Genomic DNA, 26,852 nt, shown 5'->3' with positions numbered 1-26,852 from the left:
CACCAATGTTCTCCTGCTATACTCACCCTGATGTACTCACCCCTATGAGCTCACCCCCAAATTTTGCATCCTAAAGGGCTCAGCCTGACATATGCACCCCAATACACACTGCACCTACCCTGATGGCCTCACCCCAAAGTGCCCACCCTTATACCTGCCCTGATACAGTCACCACCCCACTATACCCATCCTGATGTACTCGCCCTGATGTGCTCACCCCAATATACCCACCTTGTGTACCCCATTATACCGCCCATACACACCCCAATGCACCCACCCTACGTACCCCGATATACTCCCTATATACACCCCAATATACCCACCTTAGGTAGCCCAATATGCTCATACCCTAATGCCCCCCACCAGCCCGCCCACCCCAATATACTTTCCTCCCATTTGCACCCCACTGCGCCCCCACAAACACAGTGCCCCCATTTCTCCCTGCAGCTGCGCCCCGGGGTACACGGGGTGACCCCATGGTGCGGGGCCAGAGCTGTGTCCCCGCGGGGCCCCCGCCCGCGCTGGCCGTGCGCGTGCACCCCGTGCGTACCGCGGGTGCGCAGGGCAGGCCCCGTCACCCTGCGCTGCCAGGCCACTGGGGACCCCCCGCTCTACTACCACTGGGTGCGAGAGGACGGGCGGCCCCTCCCCGAGGGCGCCCAGAGCCGCCGACAAGGTACTGGGGGCTCCAGGGGGGGGACGTCAGGGTGTCCGCAAGGTGTGGGGTGTCACCTGCGTGTCCCCCCAGGCGAGGAGCTGCACTTCCCCAGCATCCAGCCCTCCGAAGCCGGCGTCTACGTCTGCTCCTGCCGCAACCTCCGGCACAGCAATGCCAGCCGCGCCGAGGTCATCGTCACCTGGTAGGTTGTTGTCACCGAGAGGGGGACACGCACAGAGGGGAGGCAGGAGTGGGGCTCACCCCTCTCTGTGGTGGCCCAGAGACCCCTGAGAAGCCCATCACTGTCACCGTGGAGGAGAAGCGGGTGCAGCGGGTGCAGCCTGGCGCCGATGTCACCTTCGTCTGCACCGCCAAGAGCAAGGTGAGGGGAAGGGGCACAGCACAGCAGTGGGGCTGCGGGGGCCGTTCAGGGACATTCAGGGTGTGGAGATGCCCCTGGGTGCCCACCTGGTCCTACAGAGCAAAGGGACACCCAAGGATGTCCTCACAGGGATATCCAGAACACGGGAACAGCTGTACCCATATGGACTCCCCCAAGCCCCCTTGGGTCCCTACACAGCTCTGTGGGACATCCCTGGGAGCCCACCCCTCCCCCATGGGTGCACAGCCAGACATGTGCCCCTCCATGTGCCCATCCCAGTGGCCTCAGGCCTCCCCACCTCTGTCCCCCCCAGTCTCTCCCGCCTACACCCTGTGTGGACACGGCAGAACCATGGGACGCTGCCGGCAGCGCCGTGGACTTCAACGGGATCCTGACGCTGCGTGGGGTGCGGCCCCAGGACGCTGGGGTCTACGTCTGCACCGGCTCCAACATGCTGGACATGGACCAGGGCACCGCCACACTCTACGTCCAGGGTGAGCCCTGACGCTGTGGTTCACCCCGTGGTGATGGGGTGATGGGAAACACCAGGGTGATGGGCACAGCAGGGCCGGGGCACTGGTGTGGTGGTCGCACTTGGCCCCCAGAGGCTGGGTTTGATGGGCACGTTGCTGTGTGGATGTCAATGCCCAGAGGCCAGGGTGATGGGCACATCCAATGCCTGGATACCAGGGGGATGGGTTTGCGTGGTGCCCAGTCCTTCAGGTGATGGCCACACTCACTGCCCTTGGCTCTGCGGCGATGGGCACGCGTGGGTGCCCAGGTGCTGGGGTGATGGGCACATGGAATGCCCAAACGCTGGAGTGGTGGGCACACTCGGTGCCTGGACACCGGGGCAGTGAGCAGGTCTGATGTCCAAATGCCAAGGCGATGGGTGGGTTTGGTGCCTGGACACTGGGGTGATGGGCACACTTCCCTGAGACCCACCCCCTCCTGCAGCTGCCTCGAAGACTCAGATGTTCTATGGGCCCGTTGAGTTCATGGAGGGGCACAGGCCGGGTAAGTCACCAGGGCAGGGTTCCTGGGGGTCCGCACGCTCCCCCCCACCCGCTGCATGCCGGGGCTCCACGCACACCCTGCTGCCGGCTGTGCCACGCCACCCCACTTCCCACTGCCCCACCGCCTGGGGACAGCACTGGGGGGGCCTGGTGAGCCCCTAAACCCCCCCGGGGTCTCACCGCAGCCGGCACCGCCGCCGCCCCCACCGCCACCGTGGAGCCAGCGCAGCTGAGTGTGGCACCGGGGCAGCCGGCCGAGTTCCACTGCGTGGTCACCGGCAGCCCCCAGCCCACCCTTGAGTGGCTCGGTAGGTGCCCACTGGGGACGGGGGAACACCGGGACCGGGCGTGGGGGACACAGCGAGTGAGGGTGATGCTGGACCGTGTCCCCGCAGGTGCGCTGCCACCGCGGGCCGTGGTTCAGGGCGGGACGCTGCGTTTCGGCGCTGTCGAGCCCGCCGACGAGGGGCACTATGAGTGCCGGGGCACGGAGCAGCGCCGGGCAGCACATGGCACGCGCCTTCCTCCACGTGCAAGGTGAGCGGCATCACCATCGTCCCTGTTGCCCCCGCTGTCCACATCATCCCCATCCCCATCATTTCCATCATCCCCATCACCCCGATCATTCCCATCTCTACTGTCATGTGCATCACCCCTATTGTCTCCATTGTCCCTGTCACCCCTCTTGCTCCCATCATCACCCATCATCTCTGTCACTCTGCATCATCCCCATTGTCCATCTCCATCGTCTCCATGGTCTGCAACATCCCTGTCATTCTCATCATCCCTGTAACCCTCATCACCCCTGTCACCTCGCACTGTCCATCCACCTCATCTCCATTGTCCCCATAATCTCATCATCACCACCGTTGTCTCTATCACCTCCAATACCCATCATCTTCATTGCCCCCATCATCCCTGTCACTCTCATTGTCCCCATTGTTCTCTTCTTCCCCTTCATTCCCCGTTGTCTCCTCAGCTCCATTGTCCCATCATCCCCCATCATTCCCTTGTTCCCATCACCCTTACCATCCTCGCCATCCGCATCATCTCCATCATCTCTGTACACCCCATTGCTCCCATTGCTCCCATTGTCCCCATTGTCCCCATCACTCCCATCGTCTCTATCATCCCCGTCATCCCATTGTCCCCATCATCCTCATCATCTCCATCACCCTCATTGTCCCCCATCTCCCCCAGCACCTCCATCATCCCATGGTCCCCTTCACCCTCATCGTCTGCATCACTCATGTCACCCCCATTGTCCCCACCCCCCCATTGCCCCCAGCACTGCCCTGATCCCCCTCCCCGCAGGCGCGGGCACCCCACAGGTGCAGGTGAGCCCGGAGCGGACGGAGGTGCAGGAGGGCTCCACAGTGCGGCTCTACTGCCGGGTCTCGGGGTCCCCCACTGCCACCATCACCTGGGAGAAGCAGGGGGGCACCCTGCCGCCACAGGTGAGTGGGGCACTGGCACCAGTGGGTGCTCCAGGGGGTGTGGGTGCACCACAGGTGCCACTGACACCCACCCTCATGCCACAGTCCCGCACCGAGCACGGTGACATTGCCACGCTGGTCATCCCCGCTGTGACGGTGGCCGATGGTGGCATCTACCTCTGCGTGGGCACCAGCGCTGTTGGCACGGCCCACGCTGCTATCGAGGTGGCCGTGGTGCCAGGTGAGGAGGGTGGGGGACACCAGCGGTGTTCGGGGATGGTTTTGGGGGGGGCTACAACCCACCCATGCCCCCCTTTTTGCTTCCCGCAGGGGTGGCACCACCTGTCCGCATCGAGTCCTCGTCCCCATCCGTCACTGAGGGACAGACCCTGGACCTGGACTGTGTGGTGGCAGGACCCGGCTCTGCCACTGTGACATGGTACAAGCGTGGGGGCTCCCTGCCGGCTGGCCACCAGGTAGGGCACAGCAGGGTGGGCAGCACCCTAAACGCTGCCCTGTCCCCTGCTGTGTGACACCAAACATGTCCCCAACTGCAGGTTTCAGGGTCCCGGCTCCGTGTCCCCCATGTCACGGCAGCTGATTCAGGGGAGTACGTGTGCCGGGCAACGTTGGGGACCACTGCCCGGGAGGCGTCTGTCATTGTCACCGTCGTGGCTGCATCTGGCTCATCCTATGGTGAGACTGGGCTCAGCAGCACCGGAGGGGACATGCTGGCTCCCAACGGGTGGTCACAGCTCTGTCCTCCCCTGCAGGACCACCAGCTTCAGGTGTCCCTGTCCGGATCGAGGCATCCTCGTCCACCGTGGCCGAGGGACAAACCCTGGACCTCAACTGCATCGTGGCCGGGCAGGGACAGGCCACTGTCACCTGGTACAAGCGCGGGGGGTCCCTCCCAGCCAAGCACCAGGTAGGGGACACAGAGGAGGATGACGCAAAGGGAGGCTGGGGTTGATGCACAGCCCTGTGTGAGCCCAGGTGGCTCTGGTGACCCTTGTGTCCCCAGTGACCCTTGTGTCCCCTCCCCACAGGTGTCCGGCTCCCGGCTGCGGCTGCTGCAGGTGACAGCGGCCGATTCGGGCGAGTACGTGTGCCGGGTGACCAGGGGGGCCACCACCAAGGAGAGCGCGGTCATGGTGACCATCCAACCCAGCAGTGCCAGTGTCTACTGTGAGTGGGGACAGGGGGTGGCAGTACCAGCAGGGGATCCTCATGGGTCACAGCACTGAGCCATGGCTCAGGTGCCCATACTGGCGAGGCGAGACACAGAGACTGTGGTCACTGGTGTCACTGGTGTCACCCTCCTGTCTTGGTCCCCAGCCCCGGGCAACACGACTCCCCTGCGCATCGACTCCCCATCCTCTGCCGTGGTCGAGGGACAGACCCTGGACCTCAACTGTGTCATCGCCAGCCCCGCACAAGCCACCGTCACCTGGTACAAGCGCGGGGGAACCCTCCCGGCCAAGCACCAGGTAGGGGACACGGAGCAGGGATGTCACCAAAGGGGGTGGATGCAGTTGACCCACAGCTGTGGGCAAGCCTGGGTGGCCCATGGAAATGCAGATGGTCCCATGAAAGCCCGGGTGGCCCCTTATAGGCCCAGGTGACCCCATACAAGAGCAGGAAACCCCATGCAAGCCCTGGTGGCCCATGCAAGGTTAGGTGGCCTACAGAAGCCCATGTAGCTCATACATTGCAAGTCCAAGTAGCCCATGCAAGCCCTGGTGGTCCCATGCAAGCCCTGGTGGTCCCATTCAAGCCCATGTGGCCCCATGGGAGCCCAACTCGCCCCAGTGACCCCCATGTCCCCTCCCCACAGGTGTCTGGCTCCCGGCTGCGGCTGCTGCAGGTGACAGCGGCTGACTCAGGCGAGTACGTGTGCCGGGTGACCAGCGGGGCCACCACCAAGGAAACCTCCATCATGGTGACCATCCAGCCCAGCAGTGCTGGTGCCTACTGTGAGTGGGGACAGGGAACACAGGAGGTTACCCACGGGGGGGTGACACTGCTCTCGGTGTCCCTGGGAGGGTCACACATGGTGGTGGTCACAGTGTCTAACCCATCTTGCTCCCCAGCCCCGAGCAGCACGACCCCACTGCGCATTGAGTCCTCGTCCCTGTCATCCCCTGTGACCGAGGGACAGACCCTGGACCTCAACTGTGTCATTGCCAGCCCTGCGCAGGCCATTGTCACCTGGTACAAGCGCGGGGGGACCCTCCCGGCCAAGCACCAGGTAGGGGACACGGAGCAGGGATGTTACCAAGCGGGATGGATGGGAATGACACACAGCTCTGGGCAAGACCAGGTGGCCCATGCAAGTCCTGGGGACCCCATACAAGGCTGGCTGGTCCTGGGCAGGCCCAGGTGGCCCCATGACCATGGAACCCCGAGTGATCCCAGGGAAGACCAAGTGACCCCAAGGAAGCCCAAATGACCCCACATAAGCCCAGGTGGCCCATGCAAGCCCAAAGTGACCCTGTGCAAGCTCAAGTGGCCTTGTGCAATCCCAGATGACCCCTTGCCAGAGCTGATGGCCTCAGTGACCCCCATGTCCCCTCCCCACAGGTGTCTGGCTCCCGGCTGCGGCTGCTGCAGGTGACAGCGGCCGACTCGGGCGAGTACGTGTGCCGGGTGACCAGCGGGGCCACCACCAAGGAGATCTCCATCATGGTGACCATCCAGCCCAGCAGTGCCAGCACCTACCGTGAGTGGGGACAGGAGGAGGTGACTGAGGACTGGGGGACAGTGCCACCGTCCTTGGGGTGACCCTCCTGTCTCTGTCTCCAGCCGCTGGTGTCACCCCTCCAGTGCGCATTGAGTCCTCGTCCTCCTCCGTGGCCGAGGGACAGACCCTGGACCTCAACTGCATCGTGGCCGGGCAGGGACAGGCCACTGTCACCTGGTACAGGCGCGGGGGATCCCTCCCAGCCAAGCACCAGGTAGGGGACACAGAGGAGCATTTTGGGATGGAAAAGGGATTTTTGGTGGTGTTGAGGGGTATATGTCCCCGTTCTCATGTGTGTCACCCCTCCAGGTATCGGGCACCCGCCTGCGCATCCCCCAGGTGACAGCAGCCGATTCGGGCGAGTACGTGTGCCGGGTGACATCGGGCAGTGTCACACATGAGACATCCCTCATCGTCACCATCCAGACTGGTGCTGGCTCCTCTTATGGTACTGGGATGGGTGAGAGGTGACATAGGGGCATGGTGAGGACACACAGTGGTGACCCTGCTGACCCTATTGCCACCCCCAGCCGTTGGTGTCACACCACCAGTGAGGATCGAGACCTCCTCCGCTGCTGTCACCGAGGGACAGACACTGGACCTCAACTGCATGGTGGCAGGACAGGGTCATCCTCATGTCACCTGGTACCGGCGTGGGGGGGCTCTGCCACCAAACAGCCAGGTGGGACATGGGCGAGGTGGCTTTGCCCTGCAGGCCACAACTATGCATCAGGTACTGATGTGTCCTCAACTTGTCACCTCCCCAGGTGTCGGGGACCCGCTTGCGCCTTGCCCAAGTGGCAGTGGCTGATTCGGGAGAGTACGTGTGCCGGGTGACCCTGGGGACTGTCACCCAGGAGGCATCTGTCATTGTCACCGTGCCCAGCAGCGCCGACACCTATTACAGTGAGTGTGAGAGAGAGGACAGTGCTTGGGGACAATCAAGGGTCGCCTTGGTGATAAACGTTCCCTTTCCCTGTCCTCCCCCAGCCTCTGGCATCTCCCAGCCCCTCCACATCGAGTCCTTGTCCTCGGCCATCGCCGAGGGACAGACCCTGGACCTCAACTGCGTGGTGGCAGGGTCAGGCCCCACCACTGTGACGTGGTACAAGCGTGGTGGCTCCCTGCCCGTTGGCCACCAGGTAGGGGACAGGGGAGGGTCCCCCTGAATTTGTCCCATCCCCTGCTCTACGGTGATGACTTGTCCCCTAATTGTCCCCTCCAGGTGTCGGGCACCCGCCTGCGCATCCCCCAGGTGACAGCAGCCGACTCAGGGGAGTACGTGTGCCGGGTGACATCAGGCGGCATCACGCAGGAGACGTCCCTCATCGTCACCATCGATGACGGAGCCAACCCATCCCACTGTGAGTGCCACCCTCCAGGGGACAGGTCCCCACTGGTGTCAGGGACCACTGGGGCCGTTCACCCTCAACTGTGCCCATGCAGCCACCGGCGTCACGCCACCCATCCACATTGAGTCCTCGGCATCCTCTGTCACCGAGGGACAGACCCTGGACCTGGACTGCGTGGTGGCCGGCCAGGGACAGGCCACCATCACGTGGTACAAGCGTGGTGGGGCCCTCCCAGCCAAGCACCAGGTAGGTGGGGACACCGGCGGGGTGGGGGACGGTGGTGGCTGCGCATGGCTGGGTGATGCCACCACCTTCTGTCATGACATCCTCAGATTTCAGGGTCCCGGCTGCGGCTGTCGCAGCTCTCGGTGGCCGATTCGGGAGAGTACGTGTGCCGGGCTGACACGGGCAGTGTTGCCCGCGAGGCCACTGTCTTTGTCACTGTCACCTCCCGTGACAGCTCCAGCTACCGTGAGTGTGGCCACGGGGTGAGGGAGGATGCTGGGGGGAAATAGGGGATGTGAGTGACCTCGTGGCCTCTCTGTCCCTTTGTCCCCACAGGTCTGCAGAGCCCCATCATCTCCATCGACCCACACAGCATGGCGGTGGCACCGGGTGAGGATGCCACCTTCAAGTGCCGTGTCCACGATGGTGCCCGGCCTGTCAACATCACTTGGCGGATGGGGCCTGGCCAGCACCTCCAAGGTATGGTAGTCCCCAGGGTGGCCCTGGCATGGTCCCCAGGGTGGCCCTGGTGCTGATGGCTCCTCCTTGCCCAGACAATGTGAAGATCAGCGCCAACGGCTCAGTCATCTCCATCACCGGTGCCCACGTGGGCAACCAGGGTGCCTACCACTGCGTGGCCTCCAACCGCTTCGGCGTCGCCAGCAGCGTCGTCAACCTCGTGGTGCAAGGTATGAGGTGGCCAGGGTGGCCCTGTCCCTATCTCCATATGCTCCAGGTGTCTCCATTGGTGTCCCCATCCCCATGTTCTCCACGTGCTCCAGATGCCCTCAGGGTGGGCTCCCTGTCACCATGCTGGTGTCCTCCATGTCATCCAGATACCACTGGAGCAATGGTGTCCCTATCCCCATCTCCTCTCCATGCTTCAAGTTGTCCTGGAGTGGTGGTGCCCATGTCCCCATGCTGGTGCCCTTCCTGGGGCCCCAGGAGTTGTGATGTCCCCATCCCCCATGCTGATGTCCTCCATGGGCTTTGGATGCTCCTGAGATATTGTGTCCCCATCCCCACCCTCATGCTCATTTCCTCCCATGCTCCCAATGCTCCCAAGGTGATGGGGTGTCCCTGTGGCCAGGCCAACGTCCTTCATGGTGGTGTCCTAATCCCCACCCCAATGTCTTCCTCCTTCTCCAGGTGCCCCCACAGTGTCAGTGATGCCACCAGGCCCCGTGACAGTGAAGGAGGGCAAATCCCTGAGCCTGGAGTGCCTGGGCCGGGGCGAGCCACGGCCACTGGTGCGCTGGAGCCGGCTAGGCTCCCGGCAGAAAGTGGAGCACCAGACACTGCTGCACATGGACAGCCAGGCCATCCTGCAGGTGAGGGGGCACCCAGGGGCACCATGGGGCACCGGGCAGTGCCTGGTGCTCATCCCCACCCTGTCCCCCCCCAGCTGTCGCCGGCCAAGCCGGAGCACGCCGGGGACCTACGTGTGCACAGCACACAGTGCCCTGGGCTCAGCCCAGGCACGGGTGGACGTCAGCGTGGAGTCAGCGCAGCGGCACCCCGGGGCCCCCGAGGTCACTGCACCATCTACCGTCACCGTGGTGGCCGGGGACACAGCCACACTACACTGCATGGCCAGAGGTATGGGGAGCCTGGAGGACCGTGGTGGAGAAGGGGTGTCCTGAGCAGTACCTGACACCTCGGTGATGGGCATGGTGTGGTCATAGGTGACCCAGCACCCCGGATTGAGTGGTCGAAGCTGCGGGCACCCCTGCCCTGGCAGCACCGCGTGGTGAACGGCAGCCTGGTCATCCCTCGTGCCGCGCAGCAGGACTCGGGCCAGTACATCTGCAATGCCAGCAGCCCCGTCGGTTCCACCGAAGTCTTCGTCACCCTCGATGTGGAGAGTAAGGAGGGGACAGCGGGGGGCTGGGGTGCCCCTGGGTTCCTGCTGCCACCTCTCCTGTGGCCATCACCTGTCCTTCCTCTGCATGTGGCCACCTCCATTGCCACTCCCACCCTTACATGCAGCCCTTCCTTGTGGGACCATCCTCACTCCATCCCAGCACTCATCCTCCTCCTCTCAAGCTCCATCACCAACCCTTCCCACGGATGTGTCCACCTGCTTGTCCCATCCCTGTGCATGTCCATCTCCACTTCTGCTCTCTCATCTGTCCATATATCCATCCACCATGGATCCATCCATGGCTCATCCATCCCAGCTCAAACCCATCTCTTTGCTCATATCTCTCCTTCCACCTCTTCCTCATGGATCCATCAATCTCATTCATCCCAGCATACACCCATCTCTTCATCTCCCTTACTCTTGCATCCCTTTCTTTCTTGTGGATTCACCCATCACTCATCCATCACAGCTCACGTCCATCTCTCCATCTCTGCTCACACCTCTCTGTCTGTCTTTTCCTTGTGGATTCATCGATCCCAGCACACACCCATCTCCCCATCTCCTTGCTCTTCCGTCCATCTCATCCTTGTGAATTCACCCCTCTCTCATCCATCCCAGCTCGCATCCATCTCTCCATCTCCTCTCACACCCCTCCATCCATCCCTTTCTGGTGGATTCATCCATTGCTCACCCACTTCAACTGACATTCCTCTCTCCGGTTCCTCTCACACCCCTCCATGCATCTCATCCTTGTGCATCTACCCATCTCTGGTCCATCCCAGGACATGCCATCTCTCCATCTCCTCTCACACCCTTCCATCCATTCCTTCCTCGTGCATCATCCATCTCATCCATCCCAGCACACGCCCAACTCGCCACCTGCTCTCACACTCTGCCAGTCATCGATCCATCCACCCCCACACCTACCTCTTCCTTGGGGATTCATCCATCACTCACCCATCCCCGTTCACATCCATCTCTCCATCTCCTCTCACACCTTTTCCATCCATCCCTTCCTTGTACATCCATCCATGTGATCCATCCCAGCATACTGTCATCTCTCAATCTCCTCTCAAACTTATCCATCCACCTCTTCCTGGTACGTTCATCCATCATTCAATCTTTCCAGCTCACATCCACCTCTGCATTTCCTGACTCCTGCATCCCCCTTCTCCCTGTGCATCATCCATCTCAGCACACACCCAACTGGCCATCTCCTCTCAAACTCTGCAATCATCCATCCATCCATCCATCCATCCATCCATCCATCCATCCCTTCCTTCCTGGTGGATTCATCTGTCAGTCCTGGCCATCCCAGACATCCATATCTCCATCTCCTCTCACATTCCTCTATCCACCCCTTCCTCGTAGATCCATCCAACTCTCATCCATCCCAACACACGCCCATCTCCATCACACCCTACCCGCCCCCACCAACACCCTCCTTGCCCCGCTGACCCATTCCTGGCCCTGTCCCGACTGATGGTTCCACCTGTCCTGCAGCACCTCCGTACGCCACCATCCTCCCAGAGGACACGGCGGTGCGGGCAGGTGACGCGCTGCAGGTGCAGTGCCTGGCCCACGGCACCCCCCCGCTGCACTACACCTGGACAAGGTGAATGGCAGCCTCTCGGCACGTGCGGCCCACCGCGCCGGCCTCCTCCGCCTCAGCCCCGCGGCCGCCACCGACGCCGGCACCTACCGCTGTGTCGTCACCAACCGTGTCGGCACCACCGAGGCCTTTGCCCGTGTGGCTGTTCATGGTGAGCCCATCCCCGGCCCGGGTACCATGGGTGCTCCACATTGGGTGGTGGCAGTGCCGCCGGGTGCCCTCAGAGCTCTGCGTCCCGCCCAGGCGATCCCAGTGCTGACGGGTACCACTGGGGCTCCGCATCCCTCCTGGATGATGCCGTTGGGTACCACTGGGAGTCTGCACCCCACCCAGGTTATCCTGGTGTTGCTGGATACCACCAGGGCTCTGCATCCCCCATGGGTGATGCAAGTGCCACTGGGTAGCACTGGGGGCTCTGCATTCCTTCCAGGTGATGCTGGTGAAGGTGGGGGCATCGCTGGCAGTCCCTTGGTGGTGCAGGTGACACCAGGGAGCCTCATCAAGGGGGGTGGGTGGCACTGCCGAATTCGCCTGCTCTGTCTCTGGGGACTCCCGTGCCCGTGTGGAGTGGCTGAAGGAAGGTGGGGAGCTGCCCCCCACCCACAGCGTGCGGGACGGGGTGCTGCGGTAAGGAGGAACGCGGGACAGGGAAGTGGGACCCCCACCCTGGCCCTCTGTGGGGTCTCTCACCCTGGTGGTGTCCCCGCAGGATGCCGGAGCTGGCAGCGGGGGCGCAGGGCGTGTACGTGTGCCGGGCCAGCGCCCCGGGCGGGCAGGCGGAGGACAGAGCCACCCTCACTGTCCAGGGTAGGAGTGTCACCCTGGCACCAGGGGACACGGGCACCCCCTGACCTGTCCCCCACTAACAAGAGCACCCCGAGACCCCCATGTCCCCACACCGAGGGGCTCCCCAGCACCTTCCATTTCCCTACACTCACAGGTACCCAGATACCCCCACCGCCCATGGTGACCCCAAATCTCTCCTCAAGCCAGCAGACACCCCAATACCTCCCACTCTTCCCCATGCCTGTGGACACCCCAACACAATCAATCTCTCCCCACCCCTACGGACACCCCAGTGCCCCCTATCTCTTCCCACACCCATGTCCACCCTGGTACCCCCCATGTCTCCCCATGCTCACAAGGACTCCAGCACCTCTGACCTCTCCCCCTTCCCACAGCCACCCCAATTGCCCCACATCCCTCAGGAACCCCATTTTTCCCTATCTCCCACTCCAGTGCCAGACTGTGATGCCTCCCTGTGCCGGGGGCTCACCCCAGAACCCCACTGTCCCCCCAAGCTCTCCCCAGGGCCCTGATCAACATCCGGACCGCGGTGCAGACGGTGCTGGCAGGGACAACAGTGGAGCTGGAGTGCCTGGGCTTGGGGGAACCCCGTCCCCATGTCACCTGGAGCAAAGTAGGGGGCCGCATCCGCCCCGGGGTGCTGGTCCGCGCTGGCACCCTCACCATCGAGCAGGTGGAGCGGGGTGGACGCCGGGCAGTACCGCTGCACCGCCACCAATGCCGTGGGCACCGTCAGTCCCACGTCATCCTCCACGTGCAGGGTGAGCATGGGGACACGGAGGTGGGGACACACACCGTGTGCCCACAGGGTGGTTACACCTCTGTGCGTCCCCAGCCGCTCCTCAAATCACCGGGCAGCCAGAGGTGAAGGAGGTGTCCATCGGATCCGCGGCCGTTTTGCCGTGCTTGGCATCCGGCTTCCCGGTGCCAGAGATTACCTGGAGCAAGGTGTGATGGAGGGATGGAGGGTGGGGGTGGCATGGGCTGTGGGGGCTGCCTGTGGGTGCTGACCCCCCCCCTGCTGTGCCACAGCTGGAGGGAGAGCTGCCAGCAGGTGCCAGGGTGCAGGGGAACGTGCTGACGCTGCCGGCCGTGCGCCCCGAGGATGCCGGCGTCTACACCTGCGTGGCCGCCAACCACCGCGGGCAGCAGACAGCTTACTACGTGCTGAAGGTGCAAGGTGAGGACAGACAGACGGACAGATGGATGCACGGGAGCGGGGGGTGACGTGCCCCACCCATTCTGACCCCCCCGTCCCTGCAGAGCACGTGGTCCCCTATTTCGGGCAGTCGCCCCGCTCCTTCCTCCCCCTGCCCACCATCAAGGATGCCTACAAGAGGTTTGAGATCCTCATCACCTTCCGACCTGATGCTGCCGATGGTGAGCCTGTGTCCCTCACGTGTCCTGTGTCCCCCTTCATGCCCCCTCCAGCATTTCCCCCTCCCTTCCCTGCCTTCATGCTCCTCTCCCTTCATGCTCCCCTTGCCCTCCTTTACCTCCCATTCTCTGTTCATCTGGGAGCCTCCAATTTATGGGGGGTTTCTCCTCCATTCTGGGAGGATTTTGGGGTTCCCTAGGACGTGTCCCTCACCTCAGGATGGGGACTGTCCCATCTGATCCCCTGTCACCCCTCAGGGCTTCTCCTCTACAACGGGCAGCGGAAAACCAGTGGTGCTGACTTCATCTCCTTTGGGTTGGTGGGTGGACGCCCCGAATTTAGGTGAGACCTATGAGAAGGTGCTATGGGAGAGGTGGGAGATGGGCACCAGCAATCACCCACACCCCTTGTACCCCCAAAAAAATCAGGTTTGATGCTGGCTCGGGCATGGCCACCATCCGTCACCCCACAGCACTGCGGCTGGGTGAGTTCCACACCGTGCGGCTGCTCCGCAACCTCACCTGGGGCTCGCTGGGCCTGGACGGGCACCCCGCAGTCAACGGCACCTCCCAGGTATCAGCTTGGGGGGCTGTTGGGTGGGGTCAGGGTGCTGGAGGTGGTGCCCACCCTCTTGTGCCTGCAGGGGAAGTTTCAAGGGCTGGATCTGAATGAGGAGCTGTACCTGGGCGGGTACCCTGACATTGGCGCTGTGGCAAAGACGGGGCTCAGCCGGGGTTTCATGGGTGAGTGGTGGGTTCTGGGGGGCACCGGGGTGAGGGGACGCTGGGCGTCATGTGTCAGTTCTGCTCATCTCCACCACCCCTCAGGCTGCGTGCGCCAGCTCCGCATCCAAGGGGAGGAGGTGGCCTTTGGGGACATGGACCTGCAGGCACATGGTGTCACCAACTGTCCCACCTGCCAGGACCGGCCGTGCCAGGTGAGGATGGAGGGGAGGAGGTGATGCCCACCCATCCCTGCCCACTGCTGACACCCATGTCACCCCTCACCCAGAACGGCGGCGTGTGCCAGGATGACAAGAGCGGCACCTACGTCTGCCGATGTCCCCATGGCTTCACTGGCAGCAACTGCGAGTACTCGCAGGCTTTGCACTGTCACCCGGGTAGGTGACACCTCTCCCTCCATGGAGACGTCATCCCAGGGCCCCTCCGGGATGGGTGCTCATGGCTTGTCACCCCACAGAGGCATGTGGGCCTGATGCCACCTGCGTCAACCGGCTGGACGGGCAGGGCTACACCTGCCGCTGCCACCTGGGCAAGACTGGGGAGCGGTGCACCGAGGGTGAGCGACACAGGGACACATCTGGCACCATCCTGGGACATGGGGACGGGGTGGGGACCACCCCAGGGAAATGGGGACATGGCTGGGACCACCCTGGGGACATGGGGATGGAGATGGAAATGGAAAACAGAGATGGGGATGAGGATGGAGATGGGTATGGGTACCACCCTGGGGACACTGGCACGGAGATCAGGACCAGCCTGGAAAGATGGGCACCATGGGGATGGAGGCTGCGGTCCCCTCCTGGGGATGAAGGTTGGATCTCACCATGGGGCTGGACATCAGGCCCCACTGTGGGGTTGGAGGGTGAGGATGGAGGCTGGGGATGGATGATGGGGTCCCATCATGGGGATGAAGGTTGGGGATGGACGGAGGGACGGACGGATGGACGGACGGAGGGACGGAGGGATGGACGGAGGGATGGATAGATGTTGTCCCACCCTGGGGATGAAGGCTGTGGATGGATGTTGGGGTCCTGCTCTGAGGATGGAGCTGGAGGTCCCACCCTGAGGATGGGGGGTCCCACACTGGGCACTGACTGGGATGTGCAGGTGAGGTGGTGAACGTGCCGTCCTTCGATGAGGAGGGAGCCTTCGTCTCATACCCGCCCCTCACCAACGTGCACCACGAGCTGCGGCTGGAGGTCGAGTTCCTGCCGCTGGCACCTGACGGGCTCCTGCTCTTCAGTGCCGGCAAAGCCGCCCCTGTCGAGGACTTCGTGGCCTTGGCCATGATCGGTGGCCACCTCGAGTTCCGCTACGAGCTGGGCTCAGGTGAGTGGCACAGGGACAGGGGGCACTGCAGAGGGGTGGCACTGGGGACCCTGGGAGTAAGGGGGTGACACGGCATTACCAGGGTTCACTGGTATCAGAGGAGTCCCTGAGCCACAGTGAGGTCCCCTGGCACCACTGGAGTCCTCAAGTGTCACTGGGGCCCCTGGGAGTCATCCTGGTCCCCAAGCATCACTGGGATCCCCTGGCACCTTGGCCTCACTGGGGTCCCCAGGTGCTGCTAGGGTCCCTGAACATCAGCGGGGTCCCCTGCTGTCCCCAGAGGTTGCTGGGCATTCTTCAGGTCCCCTTGGCATCTTTGAAGTACCGTGGTGTCACTGGGGTCCCCTGGCATTACATCCCTAGCGTCCCCCACTATCCCCTGGGTCCCCAGGCACTGCCAGTGTCCCCAGGCACCACTGTCACACCACTGGGATCCCCTGGCATCACTTAAAACCCCAATTGTTCCTTTGACCTCATTGAGGTCCCCAAGTATCACTGTGGTCCCTTGGCCACATTGGGGTCCACAATTGTCACTGGGGTCTTCTGGCACCACTGGGGTCCCCAGGCATGACCCTGCTACCTTGACTTCCTTGAGGTCTCCAGGTCCTTCCAGAGTCCCTTGTCACCACTGGGGTCCTCAAGCATCACCAGGGTCCCCAACCATCACCCAGGCCTCATCTCAGGTCCCTGCACATCCCTGGTTGTCCCCTGGCGTCCCCCCATGACACCACCCCTGTCCCCACAGGCCCAGCGGTGCTGCGGAGCACAGAGCCGGTGGCCCTGGGCCAGTGGCACTGGGTGACAGCTGAGCGGGTGCACAAGGATGGGACGCTGGTGGTGGACAACGCTGCCCCGGTGAAGCGCTCCTCGCCCGGCAAGAGCCAGGGGCTCAACCTGCGCAGCCCCCTGTACCTGGGGGGCACCGAGCCCCCCCTGCGCCCCCCCACCAATGCCTCCTTCCGCGGCTGCATCGGAGAGGTGAGACCCCCCTTGTGTCCCCTTGGAGGGGAGGTGACGCCCCTCAGGAGGGGAGGTGACTCCCCCATACTGGTGATCCCCTTGCTGGGGAAGGAGGTGACCCCCACTGATGTCCCCTTGTTGAGGGATGACCCCTCTTGGTGTCCCCTTGGTTGGGAGGGGACCCCGTTGCTGGGGAGGTGACTTCCCTTCACATCCCCTTGCTGGAGCTCCCTCACTCGGTTGGTGACCCCCGGCCTTGGTGTCTGTCCCCTTGGTGGGGAGTGACCCTCTTGGCTGGGGGGTGGTGCCATTGGTGTCCCCTTGTTGATGTCCCCTCGTTGGAGAGGTGACCCTCCCTGGTGTCCCCTTGGCGGGGGGGTGACCCCCTTGGTGTCCCAGTCGGGAAGTGACCCCGCTGGCAGGGAGGTGACGGCTGGGCGGTGTCCCCGCAGGTGTCCATCAGCGGGAAGCGCGTGGAGCTGCGGGAGCGGTTCCTGCGCAGCCGGGGGGTGCGGCCCTGCGGCCACCGCGCCCCGTGCCGGCCGGGGACCCGCGGTGAGAGCGGGGACAGGGCTGAGGGGGGGGGGCCTGGGGCGTTTGCACACGTGTGTGTACTGTGTGCACATTTGTACATGTGTGCTGTGCGTGCGTGTGTGCATGTGCGTTAGCGCGTGTGCATGTGCTGCGTGTGTGCACTGCGTGTGTGGGCTGCGCATGCACGTGTGCCGTGTGCCTGTGTGCACTGCCTGTGCATGTGCTGCGTGTGTGTGCACTGCGTGTGCATTTGTGCGTGTTCACTGCATGTGATGTGTGGACTGTGCATGCATTTGTGCAGTGTGTGTGTGTGCACTGTGTGTGTGAGCACATTCTTGTGTGTGTGCATGCTGTGCATCCGTGTGCACTGTGCACATGTGTGTGCTGTGTGTGCGTGGTGTGTGTGTGTGTGCTGTGTGTGTGTGCTGTACCTGTGTGTGCTTTGTGTGCGTGCTGTGTGTGCTCTGTGTGTGCGTGCTGTGTGTGTGTGCTGTACCTGTGTGTGTGTGTGCTGTACCTGTGTGTGTGTGTGAGCTGCGTGTGTTCCCTGCACACACCCGTGCCATGTGCACACGCAGCTCACACACATTCCCTGCACACACCTGTGCCCGGTGTGCCCTGTGGGTGCCGTGCCCGTGTGGGCCGTGCACACTCACCCGTCACCCCCTGGTGACCGTGTCCCACTGTCCCCAGGCCCGCGCTGCGAGGAGGAGGAGGAGGAGGAGGAGGAGGCCGAGGGCTGTCACCCCTCACGGCCCTGCTTGCACGGTGGCTCCTGTGTCCATGGCTCCTGCCGCTGCCCCCCCGGATACAGCGGGGCCCGCTGCCAGCACCGTGAGGGGACAATGCAGGGACAGGGGGGACACCTTGGGAACACGGGGAGCATGCAGGGACACTGCCAGCACAGTGAGGGGGGAGCACATGGAGGGGCAAGGGTGGAACACCTTGGGACACTTGAAGACACAGAGGGACACCTCAGGTCACTGGGGGATGGGGGCGACAAAGGAAAGGCACGGGGACACCCAGGGACACAAGGGACACACACACACTTGGGGATACTTGGAAATACTTGGGGACATTTTGAGACAGCTTGGGACATGTGGGGACATGGGGGAAACTTGGGAACGTGGGAGGAGGTACTTAGGGACACTTGGAGGACACTTGCAGACATGGGGGGGACACACCTGGGGACACCTGGAGACCCTTGGGGATCGACTGAGGACACAGAGGGACAACTGAGGACACAGAGAGACACCTGGGGACATGGCAGGGACACACGCTTGGAGAATACTTGGGAATACCTGGGAATAATTGAAGCCACCTGGGGACATGGGGAGACACCTAGGGACACGGTTGAGGATATACCCTTGGGGAATACTTGGGGATACCTGGGAACAACTGGAGACACCTGGGGACATGGTGGGGGAATACATGTCCCCGCTTTCCCCCCTCTTCTCCCGCAGGCTCGGCACTGGCAGAGCTGGAGCAGGACTGGCAGGAGGGCAGCGGGGGTGGCGGTGGGTCCCTGCACATATTTCCCCTTTTTCCCCCCAAAATGCGGGTGGGGCCCCCTCCTCCCATCCCCCCCTGACCCTCATCTTTCCCCAGACGCTCCTGGGCAGTTCAGTGCTGCGTTCCAGGACGGATCCTACCTGGCCCTTCCCGGGCACCTCTTCCCTCGCGGGTGAGTGACACAGCACACCCCGGGTGGGTGCTGCCCCCCCCCATGGCACCACCCCCTTTTTGGGGTGCTGCACCCCCCCACGGCATCCCTCCCTTTTTGGGTGCTGCCCCCATCACCCCCCTCCCCTCGCAGCCCCCCCGAGGCTCCCGAGACCATCGAGCTGGAGCTGCGGACGCGCAGCGCACAGGGGCTGCTGCTGTGGCACGGCGCGGTGAGACGGGGACGGGGGACAGGGAGGGCACCGCCTGTGAGACCCCCTCGGGGTGGGGGGTCCCGGTACCCCCCTGCTCACCCCTGCTGCACCCGCAGGAGCCCGGCGAGGGTGGCAAAGCCAAAGATTTCCTCGGCCTCGGGCTGAAGGATGGACACCTGGTGTTCAGGTGAGAGTGACCGGGGTCACCTGGTGTGGTGTGTGGCACCCAGGGGTCCCCTGAGCCCCACAAGGTGCCCCCAAGGGGCCATGCATTCTGACACTGTGCCCCCCACAGCTACCAGCTGGGCAGTGGCGAGGCCACCATCACCTCTGAAGACCCCATCAATGACGGCGAGTGGCACCGGGTGACGGTGACGAGGTGGGCGGGGGTCTGTGGGTGGTGTGGGGTCGGGGTGGGGTTGGGGTGCAGGTGCTGACGGTGCCCCGCAGGGAGGGCCGGCGTGGGCAGCTGCAGGTGGACGGAGAGGAGCCGGTGAGTGGGGAATCACCCGGATCCAACATCATGGCCAACACCGAGGGCAGCATCTACGTGGGTACGGTGGGACATAGGGACATGGGGGGACACGGGGAGGGACGGGTCAAATGGATGTGGGATGGACATGGAGAGGACAGACAATGAACATTGGGGCGGAAAATGTGGGATGAAGATGAGATTGAACAGGGGCGGGACATAGAATGGCCGAAGGGTGGAGGTGGGATAGGCAGGGTGAGGCATGGGATGGCACAGGGGATGGAGATGGGGTGGGACACAGATGTGGGATGGGATATGGCATGGACACGGGATGGACACGGGATGGGACATGGTGGAACACAGGGTGAGACGCAGAGAGGGACGTGGGATGGACACTGGGTGGGACCCATAGTGGTACGTGGGGTGGGGACACCTGCTGGGACACGAGAGAGACACGGGCAGGTGTCCCAGGCCAGGACACGGGTGGGCGCAGCAGGTGCCCCCCACCCACGTGGCCCCGTGTCCCCCCGCAGGCGGTGCCCCCGACCCCCGTGCCCTGACCGCCGGCAAGTTCAGCTCCGGCCTCTCGGGGTGCGTGCGGGGACTGGCGCTGGAGTCCGCCGGGATCCCCCGACACCCCATCGACCTCCGGCACGGCGCCGTGGGGGGCTCCCCTGTGCCTCCCTGCCCCTCCTAACGCCTCCCGAAACAGAGTTTGGGGGGAATTTGGCCAATTTTATTCTTTTCAAAAAAAACCACCAGGAGGAAACGGTGCTTCGCTGCCCTGGGGTGACTCCGGGGGGGGGGGGGCCGGGACCCCCAAAAATGTTTACACCCCCCTTCCACCGGCCCCCCGAAACTGTGCAGGGGCGGCCGGGCCGCCTGGGTGCCCCCCGGGGTGGCGGCGGGGTGGGGGCGCGGGGGACAATCGGGGTGCTGGCGGGGACCCCCCCGCGGGGACAGCTATTAAAGGAGAGACAACCAGCGCGGCTGCCGTGTTTGGGGCTGCGCCGGGGCAATATGAGGGGACGGGGGGATGGGAAGGGGGGGCATGAGGCTGGGGGGTGGTGGGAGCATACGGGGGAGCTGTATTGGTTTTGGAGTGCAGGGGGCTATGGTGTGAGCGAGATGGTTTGGGGGTGCTGTAGGAGGGGGGGTATAGGGGGAGGATTTAGGGGGGACAGTGTGGGGGTGCAAGGGTGTACGGGGGCCCGGGAGGTTGTGGCATAGGGAGGTGTGGTATGGAGGGGTTACGGTATTGGGGCGCGGGGGGTGGTATAGGGGGGTGTGGTGTGGGGGTTCAGGGGGTCCGGGGTGTTACGGCGCGGGTCCGTGCGGTAGAGGGGCCCGGGGGAATGGCACAGGGGTGCAGAGGGGTCTGGCGGGGGTGCTGGGCTGGGGGGCTCGGGGGGGCACGGGGTGGGTGTGGGGGAGGCGATGGGACCCAGCGCGGCCCCGCGCCACAGGCCCCGCCCACATAGCGACAGCCACGCCCACCGTGTGGTGTAGCCACGCCCACCGTGTGGGGTAGCCACGCCCCCGTGTCACGCCGGTCACGCCCCTCCCGCCGCTCACGCAAGCCCCGCCCCTGGGCGTCCAGGGCCCCGCCCCCGGCGGCGCGAGCCGGTACCCCGGCGCGCCCAAGCCACGCCCCGGGGCGGAAGCCCCGCCCACAGCGCCCCGCGCGTCGCGGCCCGGTAACGTCAGCGCCTCGCGCCGTCAGCGCGTCGCGGTCGTGGCGTCACCGGCCCTGACGGCGGCGGGAGGGGCCAGGCGGGACCGGGACAAGGACCGGGACCGGGACAAGGGCCGGGGCAAGGACCGGGCCGGGCCGGGGCAGCCCCGGGGCGCCGGCGGGAGCGATGGCGCCGCGGCTGCAGCTGGAGAAGGCGGCGTGGCGCTGGACCGAGACGGTGCCGCCCGAGGCGGTGGCGCAGGAGCACATCGAGGCGGCCTATCGCGTCCGGCTGGAGCCTTGCCAGCGCGGCGCCTGCCGGTACCGCGGGGCCGGGCCGGGCACCGAACCCTCCCCACAGCGCGCTTGGGATCTGGGGGCTTCCCCGGCCCCCAGGGCTGGGGGACACCCTGTGTTCCCTCCCCCCGTGAGGCGCGGGGCGTTCCCCGCCCCTTCCGAGGTCCCCCGGCGTCGGTGGAGGCTCCCCCATGTTCCTTTCTCGGGGACCCCCATTCCCCGGGGCTGGGGTGGCCCTCAGCACGGTCTCCTTGTGGGGCTCCCCAGATACAGGGGACCCCCTTGGGGTGGTGGGGAACCTCTGTCCCTGTCTGCTCAAACACAGGGGCCTCCCCCCGGGTTGTGGGGAACTCCTCTCGTTCTCTGGCTCCTCAGATGTAGGGGAACTCCCTTGGGGTCGTGGGGGACCCTCCTCCCTACCCGGCTCACCAGATACAGTGCACCGCCCTGGGCACCAGCTGCTGGGCTCTTCAGACATAGGGGAGCCCCCATGGGGTTGTGGGGTCCCCTCTCCTTGCTTGTCCCTCCCCATTTATAGAAAAACCCCGGGGCTGTAGGTGACCCCTGTCGTTGCCTGGCTTCTCAGATATAAGGAACTACTTCCACCCCAGGGTTGTGGGGACTCCTCTCTCTGCGAGGCTCCCCATTTATAGGGGATCCCTGTGGGTTGTAGGGAACCCCTCTCCTCGCCTGGATAGAGGGCACTTACCCTGGAGTTGAGGTGACCCCTCTCCCTGCCTGGCTTCCCAGATATAGAAGACCCCTTGGTTCCATACTCTCCTATTTTCCTATCTCCCCTTTTTACCATCAGGGGTTGGTAAAAACCCCTCTGGTTCTCCACCTCCTTCCTCACCCATGACCACCGTTTTTGGGGGGGAGTGTTCCGTCTCTCATCCCATTCAACATTATGGGCTTCCCCTTGTCCTTGCCGCCACATCCCCCACTGTCACCCCTCCCAGCCCCTGAGGGACGTGGGGGTGACCGCTGGGGTCTGGCTCCCCAGGAGGAACTGCCGGGGGAACCCCAACTGCCTGGTGGGCATCGGGGAGCACGTGTGGCTGGGCGAGATCGATGAGAACAGCTTCCACAACATCGACGACCCCAACTGCGAGCGCCGCAAGAAGGTACCCCCAGACCCCACCCCTGGGGCCCAGGGCGGCACTGGGGACGTGGGGAGGTGACCCCTGGCCCTGTCTCTGCCCCCTAGAACGCCTTCGTGGGCCTGACGAACCTCGGCGCCACGTGCTACGTGAACACCTTCCTGCAGATGTGGTTCCTGAACCTGGAGCTGCGGCAGGCGCTCTACCTGTGCCCCAGCGCCTGCGGGGACAGCGTTCCCAAGGACACAGGTGCGTGGGAGAAAGGGATTTGTTCCTTTCCTCCTGAAACCGCACGTTGGGATAAGGTTTTTCAGGAGAATCCACGGGTGAAGCTACAGCTGTACATCCCATTGCTGCACTGTTAGTTTTGATTCATCACCTGGATTTTGGGAACGAACCAACCTTAATCCAAGTTATTTCTTAGATCAGAGTGACCTGAGCTGGTTGAAAATGGTGGTTTGGTTTGGTCTTGCTTCCCAGAGTAGCCTAGTGGTGGTGGAACATGTGGATCAGGGCTGGTCTGTGCTGTCACAGAGCTGCACTTACCCCATGGCAAGGCTGAAGTTTGGGTCCCAGATAGGATGAAGGCTCCCAGTTTTTCCTGGGCTTGGGTACTTTTCCCAGGGAAGCTCTGAGTCAGCACAGCTGCCTCAGCTCTGCTCCTGTTTGTTGGTGGTTTTAAATGATGTTTCAGTTCCTGGGGTAAATAAGAAGCTGTTTCTCGGGGTAATTGGTGCATGCTGTGTAAACCCTTCACTCACAGCTCGCGCTGGGCACTGCAGGATCGTGGAATTCCTAAGGCTGGGAAACTCCTCCAAGATTATCAGTCCGACCATTCCCCCAGCACTGTCAGGCCCACCATTAACCCATGTACCAAGGTGCCACATCCAGACATTTTTTTGAGCACTTGCAGGGATGGTGACTCCACCACTGCCCTGAGCAGCCTGTTCCAGAGCCTGACCACCCTCTCCATGAAGGAATTTTCCCTAATATCCAACCTAGACCTCCGCTGGTGCAACTCAAGGTCATTTCCTCTCATCCGGTCCCTTGTTCCCTGGGAGCAGAGCCTGGCTCCACCCTCCTGTCTGGAAGTTTCAGAAAGTAAATATTTACAGTTGGACTTGATGATCCTAAGGATTTTTTCCAACCTAAATTATTCTCTGTTTGGCTTGTGCTGGGATTTGCCACCATCCCCTATGTGATCCACTTCAGTTTTCCTGACAACTCAAACCACCTTCCAACCCCATCACTTTTAGTTTTAATTTCCCCTGACAAAACCAGAACAAGTGAAACACGTTTAGCGATCCCTTCTCACCCTGAGTTCCTGCTGTGCCTTGTGTTTTCCCCAGATTATGAACCCCAGACCATCTGTGAGCACCTGCAGTACCTGTTTGCTCTGCTGCAGAACAGCAAGCGGCGCTACATCGACCCCTCGGGCTTTGTCAAGGCCTTGGGGCTGGACACGGGGCAGCAGCAGGTGTGTAGGAGGGTGTTCCTGACACTTCCAGAAGTTGGGAATCACCCTTGGGTGGTCACTGGGCAATTCCCAGCTAGGTCTGGCTTCTGGATGCAAAGATGAAGGGGGAGGTGGGGCTCCAGGCCCCTCCCAGAGTGCAGGGGGGGAACAGGAGGGGACCAGGGACGTCAGGAGCACAGAGGGATCAGGAAGAGCCCAGGGAGTGATGGGATGGGGCCAGGGAGATGAGGAGGATCCTGAGGAGGAACGAGATAAGAACAGGGAGACAAGGAGGAGCCCAGGGAGTGATGGGATCAGGACAGGGGACAATGGGATGAGTACAGGGACATAAGGAGGAGCCCAAGGAGCAATGGAATGAGGCTAGGAAGTGATGAGTGCAGATCAGGAGGAGCCAAGGGAAGGGTGGGATGAAGCCCAGGAGCGATGGGATGGGGCCAGGTGGGAGCCAGAGCTGCAGTCAGGGTCCTTCTGCAGGTGTTCATGGGCTGCTCCTCCCCGGGAGCGGGGGGTTGGGTGGTGGAAGGGCCCTCCCAGGGGTGAAGAGATCCCCAGGCTGAGGTGGATCAGCAGGAGCCAGCCAGGACCTGAGGGGAGCATGTGGGAGGTGAGTGCTGCGGGGCCCTGTGGGGCTGCAGCTGGAGAGAGCCTGGGAGAGGGGCACGGCTTGGAAATGCACTTGGAGAGGTAAGAGGAGGTTTTGGAGGAAGAGCTGGGGCACTGGCAAATGTTTCCTTGGGAGGGTCAGGAGGGGAAGGAAGCCGGCCAGGGACACCAAAAGGCAGCTGAGAAAGGCCAAAACCTGTTTGTTTTCGGGAGAGGAGAACCAGGGTGGGAGAGAAAGGCCCCGAGCTGGGTGTGGGGAAGCTGTGGAGCATCGCCGGGATCACCCACAGGGCGGCTTCTCATATTTGGGGTGTTTTTATTTCTCTTCTCACCTCTGATCTGAGCAGGGACAGCTGCAAAAATGAGGATCAAATGGCTCGAAAGCTCCACAGGAGGGTTTTTATCCCTTCCAGAATCCTGGGAGGAGCGGGGCAGAAGTCGAAGCCCCCGGCAGGGCTGGCGGGGATCCAGGGCAGCTCCCGCTGTGCTCCCACACCGAGGGCCTCACGCTCCCTTTAGCCAAATTCCTCTGTTTTCCTTAGTTCTCCTGCCTGGTCTTTGTTTTCCATGCAGTGCACGGAGCCTCGGCACAGCCTGTGTGGAGGGCTCGGGGTAATTAGCAGTGAGTTAGTGACAGGGTTGGGATTGTGCTGTGGTGGATTGTTAATGAACTTGGTTTGCTCTTTCAGGACGCCCAGGAGTTTTCCAAGCTGTTCATGTCCCTGCTGGAAGATACTTTGTCCAAACAGAAAAACCCAGATGTCCGGAACATTGTGCAAAAGCAGTTCTGTGGAGAGTATGCCTATGTCACGGTGTAAGTAATAGTTTTGGGAAGACCCTTTTTGTAAATATTTAAATTTTTAGAAGGATTTGGGAGGGGGAGATCCCTCCTAACAACCAGAGCAGGCAGTTAAGCTGCAGCAGAAACACTTTCTTAGAAATATTTACCTTTTCCTTTCCTGTTCCTGTGCGTGTGGTGTTGCTGTGACAGTTCTCCAGCTGCTTTTAATCCTTTAATGGGAATTTACCAATTAAACCTGCAAGTGAGCTAATGGAGTGGCAGGTCCTGCAGCCAAAAAACAGTGTCCTGGGTGTTGTATTTTCATTCCTGTGTTCTCAGAGCTATGAATTTCCCCTTAAAAATAATATAAGATGGGGCATGCAAGTCGTGACAGGTCCTGGTAGGTGCTGTTAAGCTGTTTAAACCTTCTTCTGGAGTTTTTGTGCTGTGGAGCAGCACAAGGATCTCCTTAGCCCTGACTTCACTTTTTCTCCTGGTTTTATTCAAGGAATATTTTACTAAAGGCTGGGGAGCCCTGACATGTGAGCCATGACCTGTCCTCAGATAAATTTTTCTCTTCTTTCCCATCCCAGCTGCAACCAGTGTGGCAGAGAATCTAAACTGGTGTCTAAATTTTACGAGCTGGAGTTAAACATCCAAGGACACAAGCAGTTGACAGACTGCATAACAGAATTCCTCAAGGTATGAGCTCGCTGGGGTTGGAGTCCTGCTATTTTTAGCAAGGAATTTCAATTCCTTCCTCCAATTCACAGCCTTCGAGGTCGGTGTCAGAGCGAAGCCACTGACTTGGCTCGGTGAGATGCATTTAAGTGAAAATGGTTTTTTCTGCAGACCCAAAAAATGAGGATTGAGGCATAGAGCAAGGAATGGTTCTGTGATATCACATGCTCCTGTTATGGCTTTAAAAAGCACTTGGAAGTTGCATTTTTAGTTAAAATACTTTGCCAGGAAAGTTAGGGAGAAGTCTCTGCCTGCTTTGTCACAGATAGCACTGTGAGAACGGCTGCTTTCCATGTTTTCTGTGTCAGTGCTCATCTGCATAGCAACAGGAGACATTCCCTGCTGAAAAATGTGCTCTCAGAAGTACCAGGGAGCTCCGGGAATAGCTGCAGGAACAGCTGCAAGTGCTCTCAATTCAGCTTGAAAATTTGCCTGGATCTGAAGTTCAGCTCTGGCACACTAAGGTGTGGATTCCACTCAAATTATTTAGGACAGAGCTAACTCGAACCCCTACCCTGAGCTCCTCGGTAGCTGGTGCACTCAGCAAACCAGTTACCCTGCCTGGAAGGTCTGCTATGAAAAAAAAACTGGTTTGGGTGCACACGTTAAACTCCTGAATCAGTGAACTTGACATTTGTCTGCTCCTGCTTCACACAAACAGCCCTGTGACGTTTTTTAGAGGGGTTGGAATTTTCCTCTGGCCTAATCCTGCCCTTGGATCTGCTTAGGCAATGAGTGACTCTTGCACGGTGATTTTGGGTGGCTGAGCAGAGGGCTGTAGTTTCCAGGC

At 62.1% G+C, this 26,852-nt stretch overlaps 2 protein-coding genes across 6 annotated transcripts in view; both read left to right on the top strand.

Annotated features, from left to right (window-relative positions):
* The window catches only part of HSPG2 (heparan sulfate proteoglycan 2), a 40,174-nt gene extending 19,802 nt beyond the window's left edge, over positions 1-20,372 (top strand). Inside the window, 64 exon segments of the mRNA XM_048326020.1 lie at positions 448-466; positions 468-566; positions 568-676; positions 749-858; positions 939-1,040; positions 1,329-1,368; positions 1,371-1,406; positions 1,409-1,534; positions 1,998-2,057; positions 2,242-2,364; positions 2,452-2,540; positions 2,542-2,593; positions 3,371-3,513; positions 3,598-3,733; positions 3,823-3,968; positions 4,050-4,188; positions 4,266-4,420; positions 4,542-4,680; positions 4,831-4,982; positions 5,330-5,468; positions 5,586-5,743; positions 6,076-6,214; positions 6,298-6,449; positions 6,545-6,683; positions 6,766-6,917; positions 7,003-7,141; positions 7,226-7,377; positions 7,461-7,599; positions 7,682-7,833; positions 7,920-8,058; positions 8,149-8,292; positions 8,367-8,501; positions 8,962-9,143; positions 9,218-9,244; positions 9,246-9,411; positions 9,498-9,677; positions 11,180-11,284; positions 11,287-11,439; positions 11,719-11,789; positions 11,791-11,915; positions 11,998-12,095; positions 12,590-12,777; positions 12,779-12,824; positions 12,827-12,856; positions 12,931-13,043; positions 13,128-13,275; positions 13,359-13,475; positions 13,731-13,815; positions 13,902-14,046; positions 14,117-14,216; positions 14,301-14,410; positions 14,485-14,593; positions 14,674-14,772; positions 15,324-15,545; positions 16,291-16,523; positions 16,958-17,060; positions 17,733-17,873; positions 18,503-18,556; positions 18,648-18,723; positions 18,856-18,934; positions 19,033-19,103; positions 19,212-19,295; positions 19,367-19,470; positions 19,922-20,372. Of these exon segments, the coding sequence (XP_048181977.1) occupies positions 448-466; positions 468-566; positions 568-676; positions 749-858; positions 939-1,040; positions 1,329-1,368; positions 1,371-1,406; positions 1,409-1,534; positions 1,998-2,057; positions 2,242-2,364; positions 2,452-2,540; positions 2,542-2,593; positions 3,371-3,513; positions 3,598-3,733; positions 3,823-3,968; positions 4,050-4,188; positions 4,266-4,420; positions 4,542-4,680; positions 4,831-4,982; positions 5,330-5,468; positions 5,586-5,743; positions 6,076-6,214; positions 6,298-6,449; positions 6,545-6,683; positions 6,766-6,917; positions 7,003-7,141; positions 7,226-7,377; positions 7,461-7,599; positions 7,682-7,833; positions 7,920-8,058; positions 8,149-8,292; positions 8,367-8,501; positions 8,962-9,143; positions 9,218-9,244; positions 9,246-9,411; positions 9,498-9,677; positions 11,180-11,284; positions 11,287-11,439; positions 11,719-11,789; positions 11,791-11,915; positions 11,998-12,095; positions 12,590-12,777; positions 12,779-12,824; positions 12,827-12,856; positions 12,931-13,043; positions 13,128-13,275; positions 13,359-13,475; positions 13,731-13,815; positions 13,902-14,046; positions 14,117-14,216; positions 14,301-14,410; positions 14,485-14,593; positions 14,674-14,772; positions 15,324-15,545; positions 16,291-16,523; positions 16,958-17,060; positions 17,733-17,873; positions 18,503-18,556; positions 18,648-18,723; positions 18,856-18,934; positions 19,033-19,103; positions 19,212-19,295; positions 19,367-19,470; positions 19,922-20,085 (7,582 nt within the window). The 3' untranslated portion in view covers positions 20,086-20,372.
* Positions 20,373-21,189: 817 nt separating this feature from the next.
* Positions 21,190-26,852, top strand: part of USP48 (ubiquitin specific peptidase 48) — a 30,380-nt gene continuing 24,717 nt past the window's right edge. For 3 of the 5 annotated variants that reach the window (XM_048326305.1, XM_048326308.1, XM_048326307.1), the window contains exons 1-6: positions 21,190-21,384; positions 22,364-22,484; positions 22,568-22,709; positions 23,810-23,937; positions 25,230-25,354; positions 25,915-26,023. In XM_048326305.1, the coding sequence (XP_048182262.1) occupies positions 21,251-21,384; positions 22,364-22,484; positions 22,568-22,709; positions 23,810-23,937; positions 25,230-25,354; positions 25,915-26,023 (759 nt within the window). In that variant the 5' untranslated portion in view covers positions 21,190-21,250. Of the gene's footprint in view, positions 21,385-22,363; positions 22,485-22,567; positions 22,710-23,809; positions 23,938-25,074; positions 25,153-25,229; positions 25,355-25,914; positions 26,024-26,852 lie in introns of those variants that run through there. The other 2 variants (XM_048326304.1, XM_048326306.1) reach the window with 2 other exon arrangements.

The sequence above is a fragment of the Corvus hawaiiensis genome, chromosome 22 (genome assembly GCF_020740725.1).
Source record: "Corvus hawaiiensis isolate bCorHaw1 chromosome 22, bCorHaw1.pri.cur, whole genome shotgun sequence".
Classification (NCBI taxonomy): Eukaryota; Metazoa; Chordata; class Aves; order Passeriformes; family Corvidae; genus Corvus; species Corvus hawaiiensis.
The sequence above is the reverse complement of the archived record's forward strand: the minus strand, read 5'-3'. Positions and strand labels throughout refer to the sequence as shown.